Raw genomic sequence first — 16,742 nt, 5'->3', positions numbered from 1 at the left:
TTGTGACCTTTGTATTCCTTCCTCATTAGAACTATGCAGCACTGATACAGCAACAAATTAATGAGGACAAACAAAACTTGAGAGAAAAGACTGTGTATGGAATCCAGCTCACAGAAGAAAAACTTAATGACTTCCGTGATGAACAGATTGGGCAGCTGAAGGAACTGATGGATGAGGCTACCAAACCTAATAAAAAAATCACCATTTCTAAGGACTCGGAACAGAATAACTAAAAGGATTTTAAAATTGTTTTAATGCATACAGAAGCATTTTGAGGCTTCCTTTTCCAGTTACACTTAAATGTGGTTTCTGTAGAATAATGGGTGCTGCTGATGTCATAACTTGTCTGAAACGGATGTCTCTGGCTATTTGGCTTTCTATGCAAGAATAAATGTTAAAATGGAATAATCATGGTAATTTTATGTTAATTGCAATATTTTTTTCTCCTAATGTGTGGTGTGTTGACCTTGGCTGCATACCAAGTGCCCACCAAGCCGCTCTACCATTCTCCACCTCAGCAGGACAGGGTTGGGAGAAAATAAGGTGGAAAAAACCTTGTGGGTCAAGATAATGACAATTTAATAAAGCAAAAGCAAAAGTTGCACATGGAGGTGAAGGAAAACAAAAGATTTATTCTCTACTTCCCATGAGCAGGCGATGTCCAACCACTTCCCGGGAGGCCGGGCTTCAGTGTGTGTAGCAGTTGCTCGGGAAGACAAACTTCCTTAATAATGAATGCATGCACCCCCCCGCCTTTCTCTTAGCTTTTATTGCTCAGCAGACGTCAGTATGGTACGGAATATCCCTTTGGCAGTTTGGGTCAGTTGTCCCGGCTATGTCACCCTCCCAAAACCTTGCCCACTCCCAGCCTACTGGTGAGGGGGGATTTTGGAGAGGGCCTTGATGCTGTGCCAGCCCTGCTCAGCAGCAGCCGAAACACTGGTGTGTTACCAACGCCTTTCCAGCTGCCAATACAAAGCACAGCGCTGTGAGGGCTGCTCTGGGGAAAATTAACTCCATCTCAGTCAGACCCGATACATAATGGAAGGTGGAGACTTCAAGAATTCGCTAAAAGTAAATCAACATTTTAAAAATAGAGTTTTATTTTTTTTAATCTTAGCACCCATAGGGCAAAACAGCTTTCTGTTTGTGTATCATCCTCTGCCTTAATGGAAAAGATGCAATTAGCATCTGTTTTCTGATGTAGATTCAGTAGAGGAAGAACAAAAGTGTGGTATTAGAGTGGGCTTACTTCAATGGAAAGAAATGAGCAGTACTAGAAACACATATTGCTGTTGAAATTGGAAGTTCGTTTTCTTCTTAAGCTTTATTGTGAAATGTGCTTTGAAATAAAAGATCTAGTTCATCATTAAATGGACCTTGAAGGAATCACTGGCTGATGAAGAAAATTCTGCACTTTTTTCAAAGCTAGACTCAGATTACTGTTAGTACCGAAAATTTAAAAAAAACCAACATTCACGAGCTGGTTGTACTGTAGTTGGGATTCAAAGGTTCTTTAAAGCTCGGTATGTCATATTATTCAGTATTTTATGTAGACCAGAATGTGTAAACTCCTCAATCACAGAAATTATCCTGTTGATAATACTGTATAACAAACTTCTGTAATTTATAGGTAATAGGTTAAGTCTTCATCAGGACAGTGCGTGCCTATTGCAATGCTCATACCATTGTGACTAAAAAAAGTCCTACTTTTTTATCTGCTAAGAAGAAACACCCCCTTTCTGTGCAAAAGACAGCTTTCATTTCATATTCCAAAAACTAATCTTATTAGTTGCTTTCTATTTCTGGACCTTTCCCTGTCTGTTGCCCACAGCGTGTTCAAGACAACATAATTTCCTTCCTCTTGGGGGATAACAGCTTTGACAAGTAAGCACGTTTCCATCTGTCTCGAGTTGTAACAACATGCTGTTTGCCATAGCTGCTCTCCTGGATCCTGACTGGGGGCAATTTGGGGAGCAACCCTTACCTCTCTTCCCAGTTCTTTGCTAGGATTTTGGGTTGCAGGTTGTTCATTTCTATTAAAATATCGATTGCAAGACTCCTTTGCAACGTAGGGTTGCTTTGCTCCGTCTTCCTCTGCTGCAACCTCTGCTGCCTGAGCAGCAGGAACATCCTTTAGCCTCAAGGGCCTGATCCAAAACAGAGGTAGAAGGGTGGAGATGAAGATTGAGGCTGCAGGGCTGAGGTTCACAAGTCCTGGTTCTTGGCCCTTCAAGGGCATGGTTGGAGAGAATGTGGCTCCTTTGTAGCCTGCTGTGTACTGAGGTCTTGCCCCAGCATCAAAGTGGGGAGCAGACTGGGGGGGGCATGCAGGAAGCTTGAAAATTGTCGCTGATGCTGCCATTGGCACATACCTAAATCTTTTTTTTTTTTCTTTTTAAACTCCGAAGGCTGTAGAAATGTTGTTCAACTCCCCAGTTTTAGGGCATGTATTCTGTTGCACTTCCATCAGATGTACAGTAACCACTAATTTTTGTCACTACTCAGATTTAATGTGAAAACCAGTGTTTGACAGTAAAATTGCTAGGACACCTGTGCCTACTTTCCAGTCAATATCCAAATTGCTTCCAGTTGATTTCATATACTGCAATTTAGAGCACAGTTATTTTTATCAACATGTATAATGAAACTTCGTCGTTCATTCAGTGAAACTAGTTGGAATACTTGTTTTGCATCTGCCTACTCGTATATATACCTAGATAATGCACATTTCTAGATGCTAAATTAATTTCTAATGAAAAATTGCTATTTGGTATGAAAAAATTAAACTTATAATAAGACCTAAAATGAGATGGAGGTGAGGGTAAACATCTTTATATCCATGGCCCCTTTTCTAGTAAATCCGACAACTTTTTCTTTCATGGTAGCTTGTCTTTCGTACAATGTTTGTATTCTTGTTTAAAACAACTCTTCCTAAAGCCAAAATTCCACAATAGGAATGAAACATCTTTAAAGATTGCTGGCTTTCAGGCAGCTGGTGCTAATTGTAAGTCATGCTCTGGTCCAAGCAGCGCTTACACAAATGATGAGCACAGGTGGCTCCACAGAAGTTTTGTAATGCCAACACCACCGTGCATGAGTGAAATTCTTTGATTTACAAGTGTTAACGGCAGACAACGGGCTTCTCATCCTGTCCACTAAAAGGTAGGGTGACAAAGATGCTTTGTCTTTATTTTTTTTTTTTTTTAAGGTATAGGACACTTTTTGTGGGGAATTTTACACAGGGTTTGATGGATAATGAGCAAATGAAAGCATCTATCAAAATCACTTCAAAACTACAAGCAGTGTGCTACTTCAAATGGCAAAAGAGTTGCTTAGAAAAAAAGATACTAATCACCTTATAATGAAAAATAGCTATGATCTCTTTAGAAATGAGTACAAAGTTTTAAGCTGTGTTCTGTGCGTGTTGGTATGGGTTGCTGTTGTACAATTAAACACTGAAAAGCTCTTGCCACCCTTAAAAGACCTCTCTCCATTCAGCTTATCCATTAAGAAAGATCCTTTGTATTTTGTTGGCCTTAAATCTGTTTGGCTCTTCTAGAACTAAAAGAGAGTGATAAAATTTGCTGGTTAATTTGGCTAAACCTCATCTGTGGTAATACTTAATGTGATCGCCTGGCAGCCGGTAGGAGTTAGAGGGAGCTGAAACTGGAAAAGGCAGGAGCTGAAGTCTTATCAACGAGCAAACAATTTTCAGAAATCTGTCTCATTAAAAATTACCAGTTTTGATATACAAAATACAAAGCTATACATCTTAAAAAGAACAACTAAAAATGTCATTCTTTCAGTGTTTTACTGTTTCTGTCATGTGGGTTTATGCTTTTTTAACTGGCTGTCCAGCAAGAGCTATTATAATGTGCTATTTCTCGCTTAAAAATAAATTAATAATTTAACATAGTGAAGGTAGGATTTATGAAGGAGTTTCATTTCTCAGCTATTTGGACTTACTTTAATCTTTTTGAATCATCAGTGGACTTTCTGTTTCTTCGTCTTGGATATGTATTTATGAGAGGCTGGTTATTCACCGATGAGTCAGTGGCCAAGTTTTCATTGGCTTCTAGGTAAAAATATTGAAAATTAATGAAGGAGCAATACTGTGCCTTTCCCTGCCTGTTATCATCTATTTTAATTTTTACTCTCTGTAGCCAAACTACTAGCAGAGGGAGGGCTGACTCTCAGCAGACAGATTTACTCCAAGCGTGAACACAGCAGGCCCACGTACCTTTGAGGAAGGGTGAAAGCTGAATCACTGTAAAAGGCATCTCCCATCCTAGGGCAAAAGATGTCTCTACGGGCCGTCCTGCTTAACTGTTGATTTTCAGACCTCTTGGAAAGGGTTTCAAGGTAAATTGTTCCTGCTGGAGGGTATAGGTGCAGCCACAGAGGTTTTGCAGGGCTTGTTGGATAATAAGAACTGCCTGACCACCTCCTCCTACCCATCCATGTCCCGATGCTGGACCAGCCTTGGTTGCACCTGCCAGCGTTTGGTACCCAAGAGCCTCACCGTGAGGAGTGGTGCTACTGGGGAATCCTCCCCTTTGAACCACAGCAGGAAGTTCACTGTAAAGACTGATGCGAATGGAATGGCTGGTGTTAGAAGTGACAATAATGGCATTGTAAATGATGTGCTGCTGTTCATGGAGGTTACATACCTGCTGCAAAAGCACTGGCTTCGGCAGGAACGTTTTCAGCGGTTTCAGTGGCCACGGCTCTGCCCTGGGAACAGGCTCGACAGTACTGAGTCCTCCCAGCTTTTCCAGTGGTTTGTGTCTACTGATTAAGGCACGTGAAGATCAGAGAATTAAATTTTATTTGGATGCAACCATTATATTCTTCATTCGCACAAAGTATTCTTCATTCATTGAAACTGAGAGCGAGAAGTCAATGTATAAATTGAACGTATAAATGACTAAGAACTGAGTGGTTTTGCCGCTTGTAGCAGTGTGTGTCGTGAGTACATGTCAGGTGTTTCAACAAGCCCGTTTATGTGATACATGGTGCTGCGCAACGGATCCTTGTGTCGGGGGAGTTCAGTGTTTAATCTGCTCTCTAAAAATTTCAAAGCTAGTACTTGAGACTATAAAACAAGAATCCCATATTTAATAAAATGACCTTTAGTTACTGAATGTCTGTCAACTTGTTATAAATGCTGAGGAACATCCAGACAAGTGTGTATGACTGCTACAAAGCCCTTAATAAGTAGTTTGTTGATATCCCACCATTTGCAACACCATTTCCAGCACAGATGAGCCTGCTGGTTTATGCCAATTATGCTCCTTGAGGGATGAAGTGAAATTTAAATCATTTGTTAAGTGAGCTAACATATTTACCATTTTTTCCCCAAAGGTCCCTATTTCTGGTTTTGACTGGAAAACCAACTAGTACAGAATCCAAAATAGTGGTTATGTTTATCCTGAGAGATTAACAGCAAAACCAGTAAAATATGTAGAGGAAAGTAAGCTGGCAGTACTCTGTTGGGGTTGTACCAGAGGGAGGATATCACTGAGCTTTACAGTGGTGGAATAATGTACAGAATCTATAGCACAGAAGGTCTGCCAGAGCAATGGGAACGGGCCACGCTCTTCCCTTCTACGAAAAACCCACATCAAAAATAGGATGAGTATCATCCTGAATATCACCCACATTGGGAATCGGTGAGGAACCCAAACAGAAAGAGCCTGAATTGTCCCTTTTTGGGTGCTGTGGAGAGGCAATAAGGAGCTGCAGGCTAATTCAGCTGATCACAGTTCACGTTTCTTGCTCGCAGAGGGATTCCCTCCTTGTACTTCCCCTCCGCAATGAGCAAGTAAGGTAGGAAATGTTTTAACCTCTCGCTGCTCACCCAAGCCTCAGGTGAGACTATAGGTTTGGAATTGTAAAATTGAGGAAGGAAAACTCTTCTCATTGTTGCTATGGAGACTGGAGTTTATGTAGTAATGACTTGTTCTGTTTCCCGTCTCCTTCATCTTACACCCTCCCCCAACAAAAGAACACAAAAAATCACTGACATGATTTTTTGGTACATGAGATGACAACTCGAGTGACCTCTCAGCAGTATCACAAAGGAAAACAATGTTGACGGGAAAAGAAAAAAAAAAAAGTCTTTGTGGTAAGACAGTCTCTTTTTGCAGAGAAGGAATTAGGAAGAGGCTAGAGAAGGAGCCAGGGCCTTAGTGGACACAAGGGCAACCACCTGTTGCATGTCCTTTGGAGGATCCAGTGTTCCCCGTCCAGAGCCACTGCTCCAGCCCCTCAGCGCGTGCACTGGTCACAGTCTGATGCTCAGAGAACAGCATGATGCTTTCTAACAATAAGACCTACCCACATTTTCTCTATAATCTCTGTTTTTGGACAAGAGGGATATGGATTCAGGGAGTTTACCTTCTCCTAAATGGTTGTGGATGAGGCCTTCCCTTGCTAGTCCACTGCCTGAGGCAAAACCCGCTGCAGGAACTGCACGGCAGTGCAGTGAGGCACAAAGACATACCTGTTCCTTGTGGGCACATGATCAGTAATGGTGTGATGACACTGCATGAGGTCTGTACCCTGCTCCATTGCAGATCAAAGCATGAAGCGTGTCTGGTCACATTGCTACAATAAATAGATTATTGCAGTATTTCCTTAGGCACAGTTTTGAAAGTAGCTCTGAAACATCAAAAAATGACACTTCTTAGGCATAATAGGTTGCCCTTTAAAAAAAAACAAACCATATCCACACCAAAAAGTGAGACTCTGCCAGACTACAGCTATTTTGATGTCACAGGATTTAAGCCCTGGAGCGGAGGCACAAGGCATCCCTAACACAGCGGTCAAACAGGTTTCAGAGGGTCGTGGAGCAATACCCCTTTTGGTTTATGAGCATTGAAGTCCCGTGCTGAAGAAGCAAAGGCAGCAGCTGCACAGCCCCATCCCAAACCATTTGGATCCATCAGCAGCCTCTTCTGGTTGTCATGATGCGGGACATACATGAATCCCTGTGCTTTCCCACAGGGATGTGTGTGTTAGTCCAGAAACAGCAGCCCACCCAATGGAGATGCTCCAGCACAAATAAATCAGATGGAATCGGCTTCTCCATTTTCTTTTCTTCTCTGTTCACATTTGGCTCTGCAAAGCCACAGCTGGCTCCCAAAGCAAGAGGTCCCCTCCTGGCTGTTCGTAAACATCTTCTATAGCCTCCTTGCATTAAAAGCAGCCCGGCTGAGGGTGTAAGAACCTCTCTGCTGACTGGCAGTGATTCAAAGCCTGTCTAATTGGCTTTCAGAATCAAAAAAAACAAACAGAAGTGAGATGCCAGGGGACATGTTATAGGAATTTACTAGTTTGATTCCTAATCCCTAACTGTGGTAGTGATTTTACTAGGTATCACAATAAAAGCTCACTAAAAGCTATACAGCGAGACAAAGCAAGGAAGGAATATCGACCTGGTATGCCAAGGGTGTACTTGGAGTTAGAGGCAATCCCATAAAAGCTATTTAGATGTTATTGACACCCTACAATGTAGGTAGTTATTTTGAAACCAATATTCAACAAGTTTATAGGCCACAATATAATTCCCCCCATCTCAAAAACTGGATGTGCTCCGAAAGTCCATGTAAAAATCAATTTTCAATGAAAGGAGAGTAAAGCAGCTCCTGAGAAAACATCTAGAGAACTGGAAGAGGGAGGTGGGAGATGTGCAGCAGGTCCTTCAAACCCCCGAGTGTCTTCAAATGCCGAGTGCAAGTTAAGACATTGATACTATCTCAAAGTCAGTTGTTCTTCTGTCTTGCTGTGACGTACGGTGCTTTTCCTCTGTGGCGCGATCCGGGCAGAGCAGGTCACACACGCAGGCTGGAGCTGCTGTCTCTGCTGCTCTTACCTGCGACAAATCTTTAGCTCACAGTGACCGAGGAGTCAAAGGGGCTTCTCAGAGCAAATCCCAAACTTTGCAGGATTTGCTTTGCTAACTTTCTGTGCATTGTGATAGTTAAGCTGTGGCATGAATTTCCACGTAAGTAACTTTATCTTGCCCCAGCTTGTTTCCTTGGTTATTCCTATAAAGTTGGGGTGGTGGTGGTGATTTTGTTTAATTCTACAAAGTTGAAATTACCCTCTGGTATGGGATCCCAGATGACCAGCTTTGCTGTTCTTCATATTTCACTCTGCTTAATTCAGCTTTTTATTACCATAAGAATTACTTGGTAAGTTAAAAATTGTAGCAATTTCTTTACAAGTTCAGGAATAGTTACAAAAACTAATGGTAAGGGTTCTTAAGACCACTACAAAAAAGTTCCTACAAGTACCTAAACTGTTAGAAATCTGAAAATGCCTAGGCTATACTCCAGAAAAAAAAAAAAAAAGGCTTAGAAAATGAATAATGTTATTGCTTACTCTTGAACATAATATATGTAGCAAGATCTCTGGGCAGCTCTGTGCATGCGTCACATGAACCTTACGTGTGATTTATGATCGCTTCTGGGTCTCATCATTACCACATAACCCCTTCTATTAAAACAAACGGATCACTATGTAATTAGTTATGGTGTAGTCATTTGTAAGAGCAAAACTTTGTTCCCTGCCTAAAGGGAGCTGGGGAGAGCTATAAACATGAAATATCAGTGCTACCTGTGGGATTCGATTGCTGCGATCCAATAGCTGTGATGATTAATGGCGTATGGCTGTAGCACAGATGCTTTGGGAACGCGAGGCGTGATGCGTAGCCGTGATTAAAAGCTAAACCCCACTCTCAGGCTTTCATTTGGCTTCTTTCTAAATCAGGTTTCACTGGATGGCACACCCTTGCAGCATCCTCCGGGGCCCAAAAGAGTGCTGGTGCTGGTGGGAGCCGGGGAGTGTCCCCATATGGGAAAGGGTGACCCATCCCCAGGGCCATTTCCCGCGGTCCCCACTCCTGGTACCTCCCCAGCCAGTGTGACCAGCTTCAGGGGGCTCGGGGCAGCCACCTCCATCCTCTGCATGGCAAGAAAGGACACTTCCGTCATGGCACAGAAAGCCGCTGAGGGAAATCCTAATGTTATCCTGCAGGGATCTGCCCATTGCCTGCAGGGGGCTGAGGTTTGGACTGCAAAGGGTTTGCGTCTTCCCCATGCAACACACCAGCGAAGCACCTCCTGCCTGCGGTGGTGTGCCCACAGCTAACCCCTACCTTTTGCTCAGGGGGAAAAAAATGGAAGAAACCGAAAATTGCATCAAACCAAACGCAGTCCCAACTGTGTTTGTTCTGACTACGGTTATTCCAGTCCCAAGGTGGCATTTCTATTTGCTTTTCAGAACTATTTGCTTTTCAGCTGAAAAAACTGAAAGACTAGACTAGAAACAGAGTCCTTTCCTCTGCCCCTTTGCAGATAAGCAAACCTGCTTAAGGTTTGCAAACCTGGTTAAGATTATTAAAATTGATGCAATTTTACAGCAATGTCTGAAGCTTCAGAAAACTCGTGACTCAGTGCACCGGGATCCGCACAAAAGGTCCTCTCTGTCAAGACGAGCAGGGGCCTCCAGCATCTCTCCAAGGGATCCGTGTTGCCTTTCTGACTTATTTTTACCATGCCACAGAGGGGATTAGAAAGGAAACTTTGTACCTTTTCTCTGTCCTGGACTGCCGGTGAGCCTTTCTGGAAATTACTCGAAGTTTCTGCTGTGGACAGGCTGCTCAGATGTTGGGTTCCTGTGAACTGTTTGTCCATCAACTCAGGAGCCCATGTGCTATCGCTGCCTCCCCTCCGGCATTCACACATCAGAGATCAGAGCATTTCCAGGCTGGTTTTTTCAGCCTCAGGGCACCACATAAGGCCCGTAGCACCAACTTTTTAAACAGAATACCCTTAAAATGCCACATTTAAAAAAAACATAACATAAACTTTTTAATGAACATTGGCAATAAGCCCCAAAACAGGCCGGTTATTCTATTTTTTTTTTAGAAACGTTTCTCCCTCCTCGTGCCAATGGAAAGATCTATTACTTACCTCAGAGCAAGTACCAACATCTGCTGCGTAAAAAGCATATCTGCTCAGCAGGGGGAGAGGGGGCAGGCACCGAGATTGCCCTTGGAGAGCGATGTACAGATATAAGAGGGATAAACAGATATAAGAGGTTGTAAAGGGTGTTAAGAGGCACCTGGTACAGCTGCTCTCTGGGCACACACCGCTCCCCTGCCCCATGCCGTCCCTGGTCAGCCTCCTTCAGCATGGAGGAGAAGGCTTCCCGAGCCCCAGGAATGGGGCTCATCACTAGGCTCATAGTCTCTGCCATAATTATTAAGGTTTTTTTCCTAATCTTTCCATGACATTCTGCCCAGATTGTGTGCCATGACAATTCAGAGCTGTCACAGAGGGTGGTGTGCTGGTGAATACTTTGTCTGAGAAAGGTTTTAAGTGTATTTTCTTCCCCTTGCCAACAGATGGGAGGGACGGGCAGCTCCTCCTCTAGGCTTCGGACCACAGGCTTTGCAATGCCTCTGCTGTGCACCGTGCTCCAGTGGCGTTCGGGAGTGGCTGTATGAGACAATTTATAGTACTTGGCATCTTTCTATGAAATATTTATAGAGGTACTATATTCTAGTGAGTTGTATTGCTGACTCATGCAATTCGGATGATAAAAATGCCCTTTGTAATCTACGGAAAAGGAACCCATCAGCGCTGTAGAAATAAGATTTGCAACCATCAGCGTCATCGACTAGCTGGAATCCAGGACATGGGCAAGCACCGTTCCTCCGATAAATCCCGGATTCAGGGGAGAAGGTGGCAAAGTTCACTGGGTCCACCAGGCTGGTACCACTTGTGCCTGGAATTCCAGTCAAAGCAGAGACAGATTGTGGCCGAGCAGCAGCATCACTCATGCACCCTCATGCAGCCAGAGTAGAAAAAAACCCCAAATCCATAGACAAATAAATTCAGAGTCTCAGCCTCCCCTGCTGGAAGATAGAAATTGCATGGATCCGTAATGTCTGTCCAGAGGCAGGAACAGTATTTCATTTGGTTAAAGGGAACCTTCCCATTCCCTGGGCACACACATAAACATTGGTGCAGAAAACAAAACAGGAATGAGTGTTCATCAAAAGCAGAACTGAGCTATGAAATTGTGTTCAATATAGCCATGATTTTCTCTTTTCGCTGCAGGACAGGACTCCAAGGGATGTAAGACAGAAAGGCTTTAAATGAAATTTTTCCTTTTCCATGGAGATTTTTAGTCCTTCCTCTGGGCGTTAGTTTTCTTCCTTGAAAGTCATTGTGCCAGCAGCCCCTGGCACTGCCCTGGCAGCCCCCATCCCACAAGAAAAGGAGGTGGCGGCGGGTCAGTCTCCTCCTTGCTGCTCAGCCCGGCCATGCCCTGCTCCCCGGACACAGCTGTGGGGCAGAGCTGGCTTTGGGGGAGATGCCAGCTGCAGCCCCAGCCACCCCCATGGCGGTCTGTGAGGTGGGGGGTGAGCTGCCTCCCTTTTGAGGCGATATCCCAGGGGACCTCGCGGGGATGCTGCGGTTGGTGATCTTCCGGTCAAAACTGCCCTCAAGAGCCAAAGATGCATGTGCTCCTCAGTTGGAAGAAGACCAAGCTCTTCCCACAGGTACATTTGCTGGGTTTGGAGGTTTTTAAAATATTTTTATGCAAACTGAAAATAAATCAGGTACTTGTACAAAGTCTCAAATAGCCAAGTTTAGCCAGTTTCTGATACAACTATCCAGATTAGATGCCAACCCATCATCTGGAGGGGATGGGTGAGCCCAGCTCTGTCTGTGGGGATCTCTCCATCCATGGGGATTTAGGCAAGGGGCTGGCAGGTGAGGTTGGGTTTTGGGAGTTTGGTAGGAATCTCTGTGTACTGGTAATGCAGCACACGGTGTGGGATGAAGGTGGTTGTCTGTTGGTAATGTTGACCAGGCTCTTCTTCTGCTGTAGGCCATGCACCGTGACCTGTGGGTGTCACTGAGGTGGCTATGGCTCCTGAGTCCTCCTGGGACCCTGCTCCTGAATGGGGCATGGCTTTGGTGTTGCCAGCCCAGGGAGGTGACAGCTGGAAGAAGGGCAGGCGGTGGGGTGTTTCCACCCGGGAGCTCTGCTGTGGTGTCCTGCTTGCTTCCACACCTGCCTGCGGGACTGGGAGGGCATTACTGGTAATACAGCAGGGGCCAAACGAGCGCTTCCATGACCTCTTGCGTGCCTTCCAACCTGCTGGTAACTCATGGCAGCGACATTGGCTGGCTTAGCATTAACAGCAGCTTTTACTTCCAACCAGAATCCCGTTACAAACTCCCTCTCTGAATCAAGCTGGTATTAAAGAAGAAACAAATGCCTCAATAATTATTCAAAATTAGCAATGATTATGAACTTATAAATTTAGAGCCATAAATGACTCCCTCGAGGAATGCAACAATGGCTATGGCAAAGATTTGTAGCTCTTCCTAAACAGGATTAATGAGGAGGAGGCGGTGGCTAAATGTGAGACAGTGGCATCATGCCTTTAAGCAGACGGACAGACAGACACGGGGATTCATCAGAAACACGTGTCAGCTGCTGGCGCAGACGGTGACCCCCAGGACCTGCAGCCACTCCTCTGGTTCGATTTCCCCGCCTGATCCTTTCCTTGGAAACCCACTCTCTGCAGTTTCATCACATTTGTCCGACGGTGACCCGGAGGTCCCTGCTGGGAAACACAACCCCTCTCGTTAGCAGCGTCGGACGGGCTGTCCCGCTCCGTCCTGGCCTCCCCTGGGCACTGGCGGGCAGCCTCCCTCCGTACTCACACCCTGAGCCCCCCTGCCACAGACTATTTTTTGGAGTAAGAGGAATTCCTGGGGCTGGGAAAACCCAGCTCCTCTCCGTCCCTCACCAGCAGTGCCACGGCTTGTGCAGCACAGGGGTGGCCGATGCTTCGTGTCCCCTGGGCTTGGTTGTCTGGTCTCACGGTGGCCCTGGCTGCGGCCTCAGGCCATGTCACCCCTGTGGCCTCCAGGCAGGAAAAACCAAACAAGAGTAAGAGAGAAAGAAGCCAAGAGTGGCAAGTGAAAGTTTTATATTTTCTGGTGGTTTTTTTCAGAGTTTTTTTATTTCAGGGTGACAGAGGAGTAAGGGATTAAGTAAGGAGGAGCTGAATGAAGCGAGCTTGGATCAAGGGAGGTGAAAGAAAAAAGGGCTGGAAAAACAAAACACGTGCTTTGTCACAGGACTTCCCTTCCATGTGCTAGGTCCACCAGAGAGTACGGGGTATTCCGGGCAGATGGCTCATCAGGAAATAAAGCTGTCTTCTTTTTGCAGGGAAGCCACCCCCTGTGTTGCAGTTGTTCTGCTTCAAGTTCAGCCTTGGCGAAACCAAACGCACTCCGTGGCTGAACTGATTTTCTACACCTCGAACTTGCGTGGTTCTGAGATACTGGGAAACATCACCGTTTCCTCCTCTCCACGCTCATCCGAGTTTTCTCAGCTGTTAGCAGCATGAACGTATAAGTGACACTTCCTGTAAGAAGGCTGTTTTTAAACAGATGTGCAATAATTTCAGGATCATCCTTCTTTTAGTGTCGCCTTACACAAATTTGTCTTCAAATTCCTCTTTGAATCCAGTATAAATCCAGCACGTGGTGATTCATTATTGAAATAATAATCACTATGATGCACATAGTTTAATCTTTCAGCAAATAAAGAAGCGATGAAACTTGCTATTATCAAAGCAGACCAAGTTTGTTCAGAAGAAAAAATAATTCTGTTATTTTTGCACAAATTGGTATAATGAGCTGTCTCTGTGCTATTATCTCTGAGCATTAACTAGCTCTATTATGCAGGATAATACTCAGAATAATTATTACTTATCTGCATGTACATACATTGAGTAATAAAATAATTAGACCTTTTAAAACAGAGGATAGAAAAGATTCCATTTACTGTAATTCTGACTTTCTGATTATAAGGTTGGCATAAATAATGTGATATTTCATCAGTGTGTCAAGCTATTAAATGCTGGATTTATAGATATTGGTACAGGCTGTGCGTAAGGTATGTATTTTGTCAAACTCTAGAATGAACGGTGATTTGCATAAGGATGTGAAGGATCTGGGCTGTTGAAATTCAGAAGTGGTTGAAGGCCGCTGAGAACAGCACACTCCTCTTTCTAAGAACATCATGCTCCTGCTGCCTGCAACTGCCTTTTGCTGCAGGGAAGGATGTGGACCTGTTGGAGTGGGTCCAGAGGAAGGCTATGAAGATGATCAGAGGGCTGGAGCACCTCTCCCGTGGGGACAGGCTGAGAGAGCTGGGGTTGTTCAGCCTGGAGAAGAGAAGGCTCCGGGGAGACTGAGCTGAAGGCTGAAGAGGGACTTTTTACAAGGGCATGTAGTGATAAGACAGGGGGTAATGGCTTCAAACTGAAAGAAGGTAGATTTAGATTAGATATTAGGAAGAAATTATTTATTGTGAGGGTGGTGAGACAGTGGAACAGGTTGCCCAGAGAAGCTGTGGATGCCCCATCCCTGTGAGTGTTCAAGGCCAGGCTGGATGGGGCTTTGAGCAGCATGGTCTAGTGGGAGGTATCCCTGCCCATGGCAGGGGGTTGGAACGAGGTGATCTTTAAGGTCCCTTCCAGCCTGAACCATTCCATGATTCTATGATTTGCAAGCGCATGTCCCATGGCAGCCTGGGTGTAGGCAGAGTGGGGTGTGCTGGGGTTCTCACAGAGATGGAGGCTCGTCCCTTTGCTCCCTGCTGGGTGGGGGCTCATCTCTTCTCTGGGTGAAGGTTTGGTCCTTTTGCTCCTGTCTGGTCGAACTCTTCCTGCAGTGGAGCAAGCACAGCCTGCCCAGCAGCTCCTCCTGACTTCTCAGGTGGGGTTGGCCCAGCCATTGCATCTCAGAAAAGCTGTGTAGGCACTCAGGCGCTACCTGGACACCAGATTCTCCTGAAATAATGCAATTCTGTGGAAGCTAGTTACCTTGGGAGCCTGCGCTCCCTTAGGCCTTGGGCTGTGCCTCAATCTCCCATCTGTATGATGGGGCAACTTCTGCCTCACACGAGCGCTGGGAAGACAAAAGTGGTGGTAGTGTTAAAAACGGTGATACATCACCGTAGAGAAGGGTAAAGAGCTCCAGCCTGGTATCCTGGCAAATCCCCATGCACTGGCTTTCAGACCTGCCCAAAGACATCCCTCCTCTCCAGAGGAGAGGGGTGGGGAGCCCGGATGCGACCCCCATGGCTGTCAGCCTGGGAGCAGGACCTGTGGGGTGGCGTGGGGCAGACCCCTCCAGGGTTCTTCAGAGCCGGGAACCAAATCACACATATGGGATAGGGATTGTCTTTTAACGTGATTGCAAAAGCAGACAGACCCTGGGGATCAGCAAAGCCTCCTTGCTGTACTGGTCCAAAAGAAGTGGAATCAATGGGAAACGGCTACTGCAGGGGGACAATATTAAAATGTTGTAGTGGGGAGGTGAGCGGCACTTTGAGCTTCACCTTTTCATCTGTTCCTCATTATTTTCAAGAATTCCATTTCTATATAACAGATGCCAAACGCTCTTTCGCTCTCTCACACTCCCTCACGGGCAGGCTGACCTCAGCCAGGCTGGGCAGACCTTTATCCTTGGCCTGTGATTGATTTTGCTTCATTTGCCGTCTCAAGAGCGTGACCTTCCAACTTGCATATATGCTGTGCAACGGTCCTGAGGAACGGCAGTGGGTGTTATCCCTTTCTAAATGGTAATGATTTTAACGGGGGGTTTGTTTGCTTGCTGGGCGTTGTAGGACACCTCAGGAATAACTGAACCATGTCAGATAATGAAGAGAAACCAATTCATCTCATGCTCTCTTGCAAATCCCAGAGACTGGGTTAATCACGCAAATGATTAGGAACTCGAAGCAGACTGGTGGAAGATTTTAATTCTGTTTGTTGAGAGCTGTAAATATAATTGATTTACATTTTTTCTCCAATAAGTTAATTTGAGAGAGTGTTCCCATTGTGAATAATATCAGATCCAAGGCTTGCAAATCTCAATGACTCCACTGGACAAAATACAGATCACTCCTTGCTGCAAGAAGATGAAAAGGATAAAGGCTGATGACTGGTAAATGTTGGCTTCCTGTAAAGAGAAAATTGCCATATCTGACAAATGCTATACATTAGCACTGTAACACAAGAAGCAACATGCTCTCCATTATCCCTGATAAGTTAATGGATCAGTGCTGAAATTCAAAAAAATAATTAAAGAAAGTCTTCTTTGGAAGCAAAGTCTCCAGCTTGATTCAGTTTAGTTTTGGATTTTAAAACTTCTGTTTCCTAGAAATATTACAATTAACTGAAGGTTTGGTGTATGAAACATTTTCCCATTGCAAAATGTAGATTGGCTGAAGATGAAGATCCCTGCAGAAGGGCATCCCTTCAGATACGATCTTTTGCTTTAATTTTGGTGGGGTCAGAGAGAGGGAGGGAGCTGAGGACCGAAATGCAGCAGACCCAGGTTCAAACTCCTGCTGATGCTGCATATCTCAGTCTTCACTGGCTTGTCTAAGCTTTCCCTGATGTGTCTTTTTTCTTTTTTTTTCCTTTCTAGAAAATATATCTCTGTAATTTCTGCATGGAACCAGATCACGTGTGAATTTTTTTTGTGTGTGAAAGAGCATTCTTGTTTTCTGGCCAGCCGTGAGCTCCTCCCTGTGAAGGCAAATATCCCTTAGGTGTCATTGTTACCTCCTGTTTGTATGACAGGGCGAAACAATTCAGAGACTAGAAGAGCTCACGATTCAGTTTC

At 44.8% G+C, this 16,742-nt stretch overlaps 1 protein-coding gene across 1 annotated transcript in view; it reads left to right on the top strand.

Moving 5' to 3' along the window:
• SDHAF3 (succinate dehydrogenase complex assembly factor 3) overlaps positions 1-1,374 on the top strand; it is a 35,267-nt gene extending 33,893 nt beyond the window's left edge. Inside the window, exon 2 of the mRNA XM_054191774.1 lies at positions 30-1,374. Within this exon, the coding sequence (XP_054047749.1) occupies positions 30-233 (204 nt within the window). The 3' untranslated portion in view covers positions 234-1,374. The remainder of the gene's footprint in view (positions 1-29) is intronic.
• The last annotated feature ends 15,368 nt before the right edge of the window (positions 1,375-16,742 follow it).

This window comes from Rissa tridactyla, chromosome 2 (assembly GCF_028500815.1).
Source record: "Rissa tridactyla isolate bRisTri1 chromosome 2, bRisTri1.patW.cur.20221130, whole genome shotgun sequence".
NCBI lineage: Eukaryota > Metazoa > Chordata > Aves > Charadriiformes > Laridae > Rissa > Rissa tridactyla.
The sequence above is the reverse complement of the archived record's forward strand: the minus strand, read 5'-3'. Positions and strand labels throughout refer to the sequence as shown.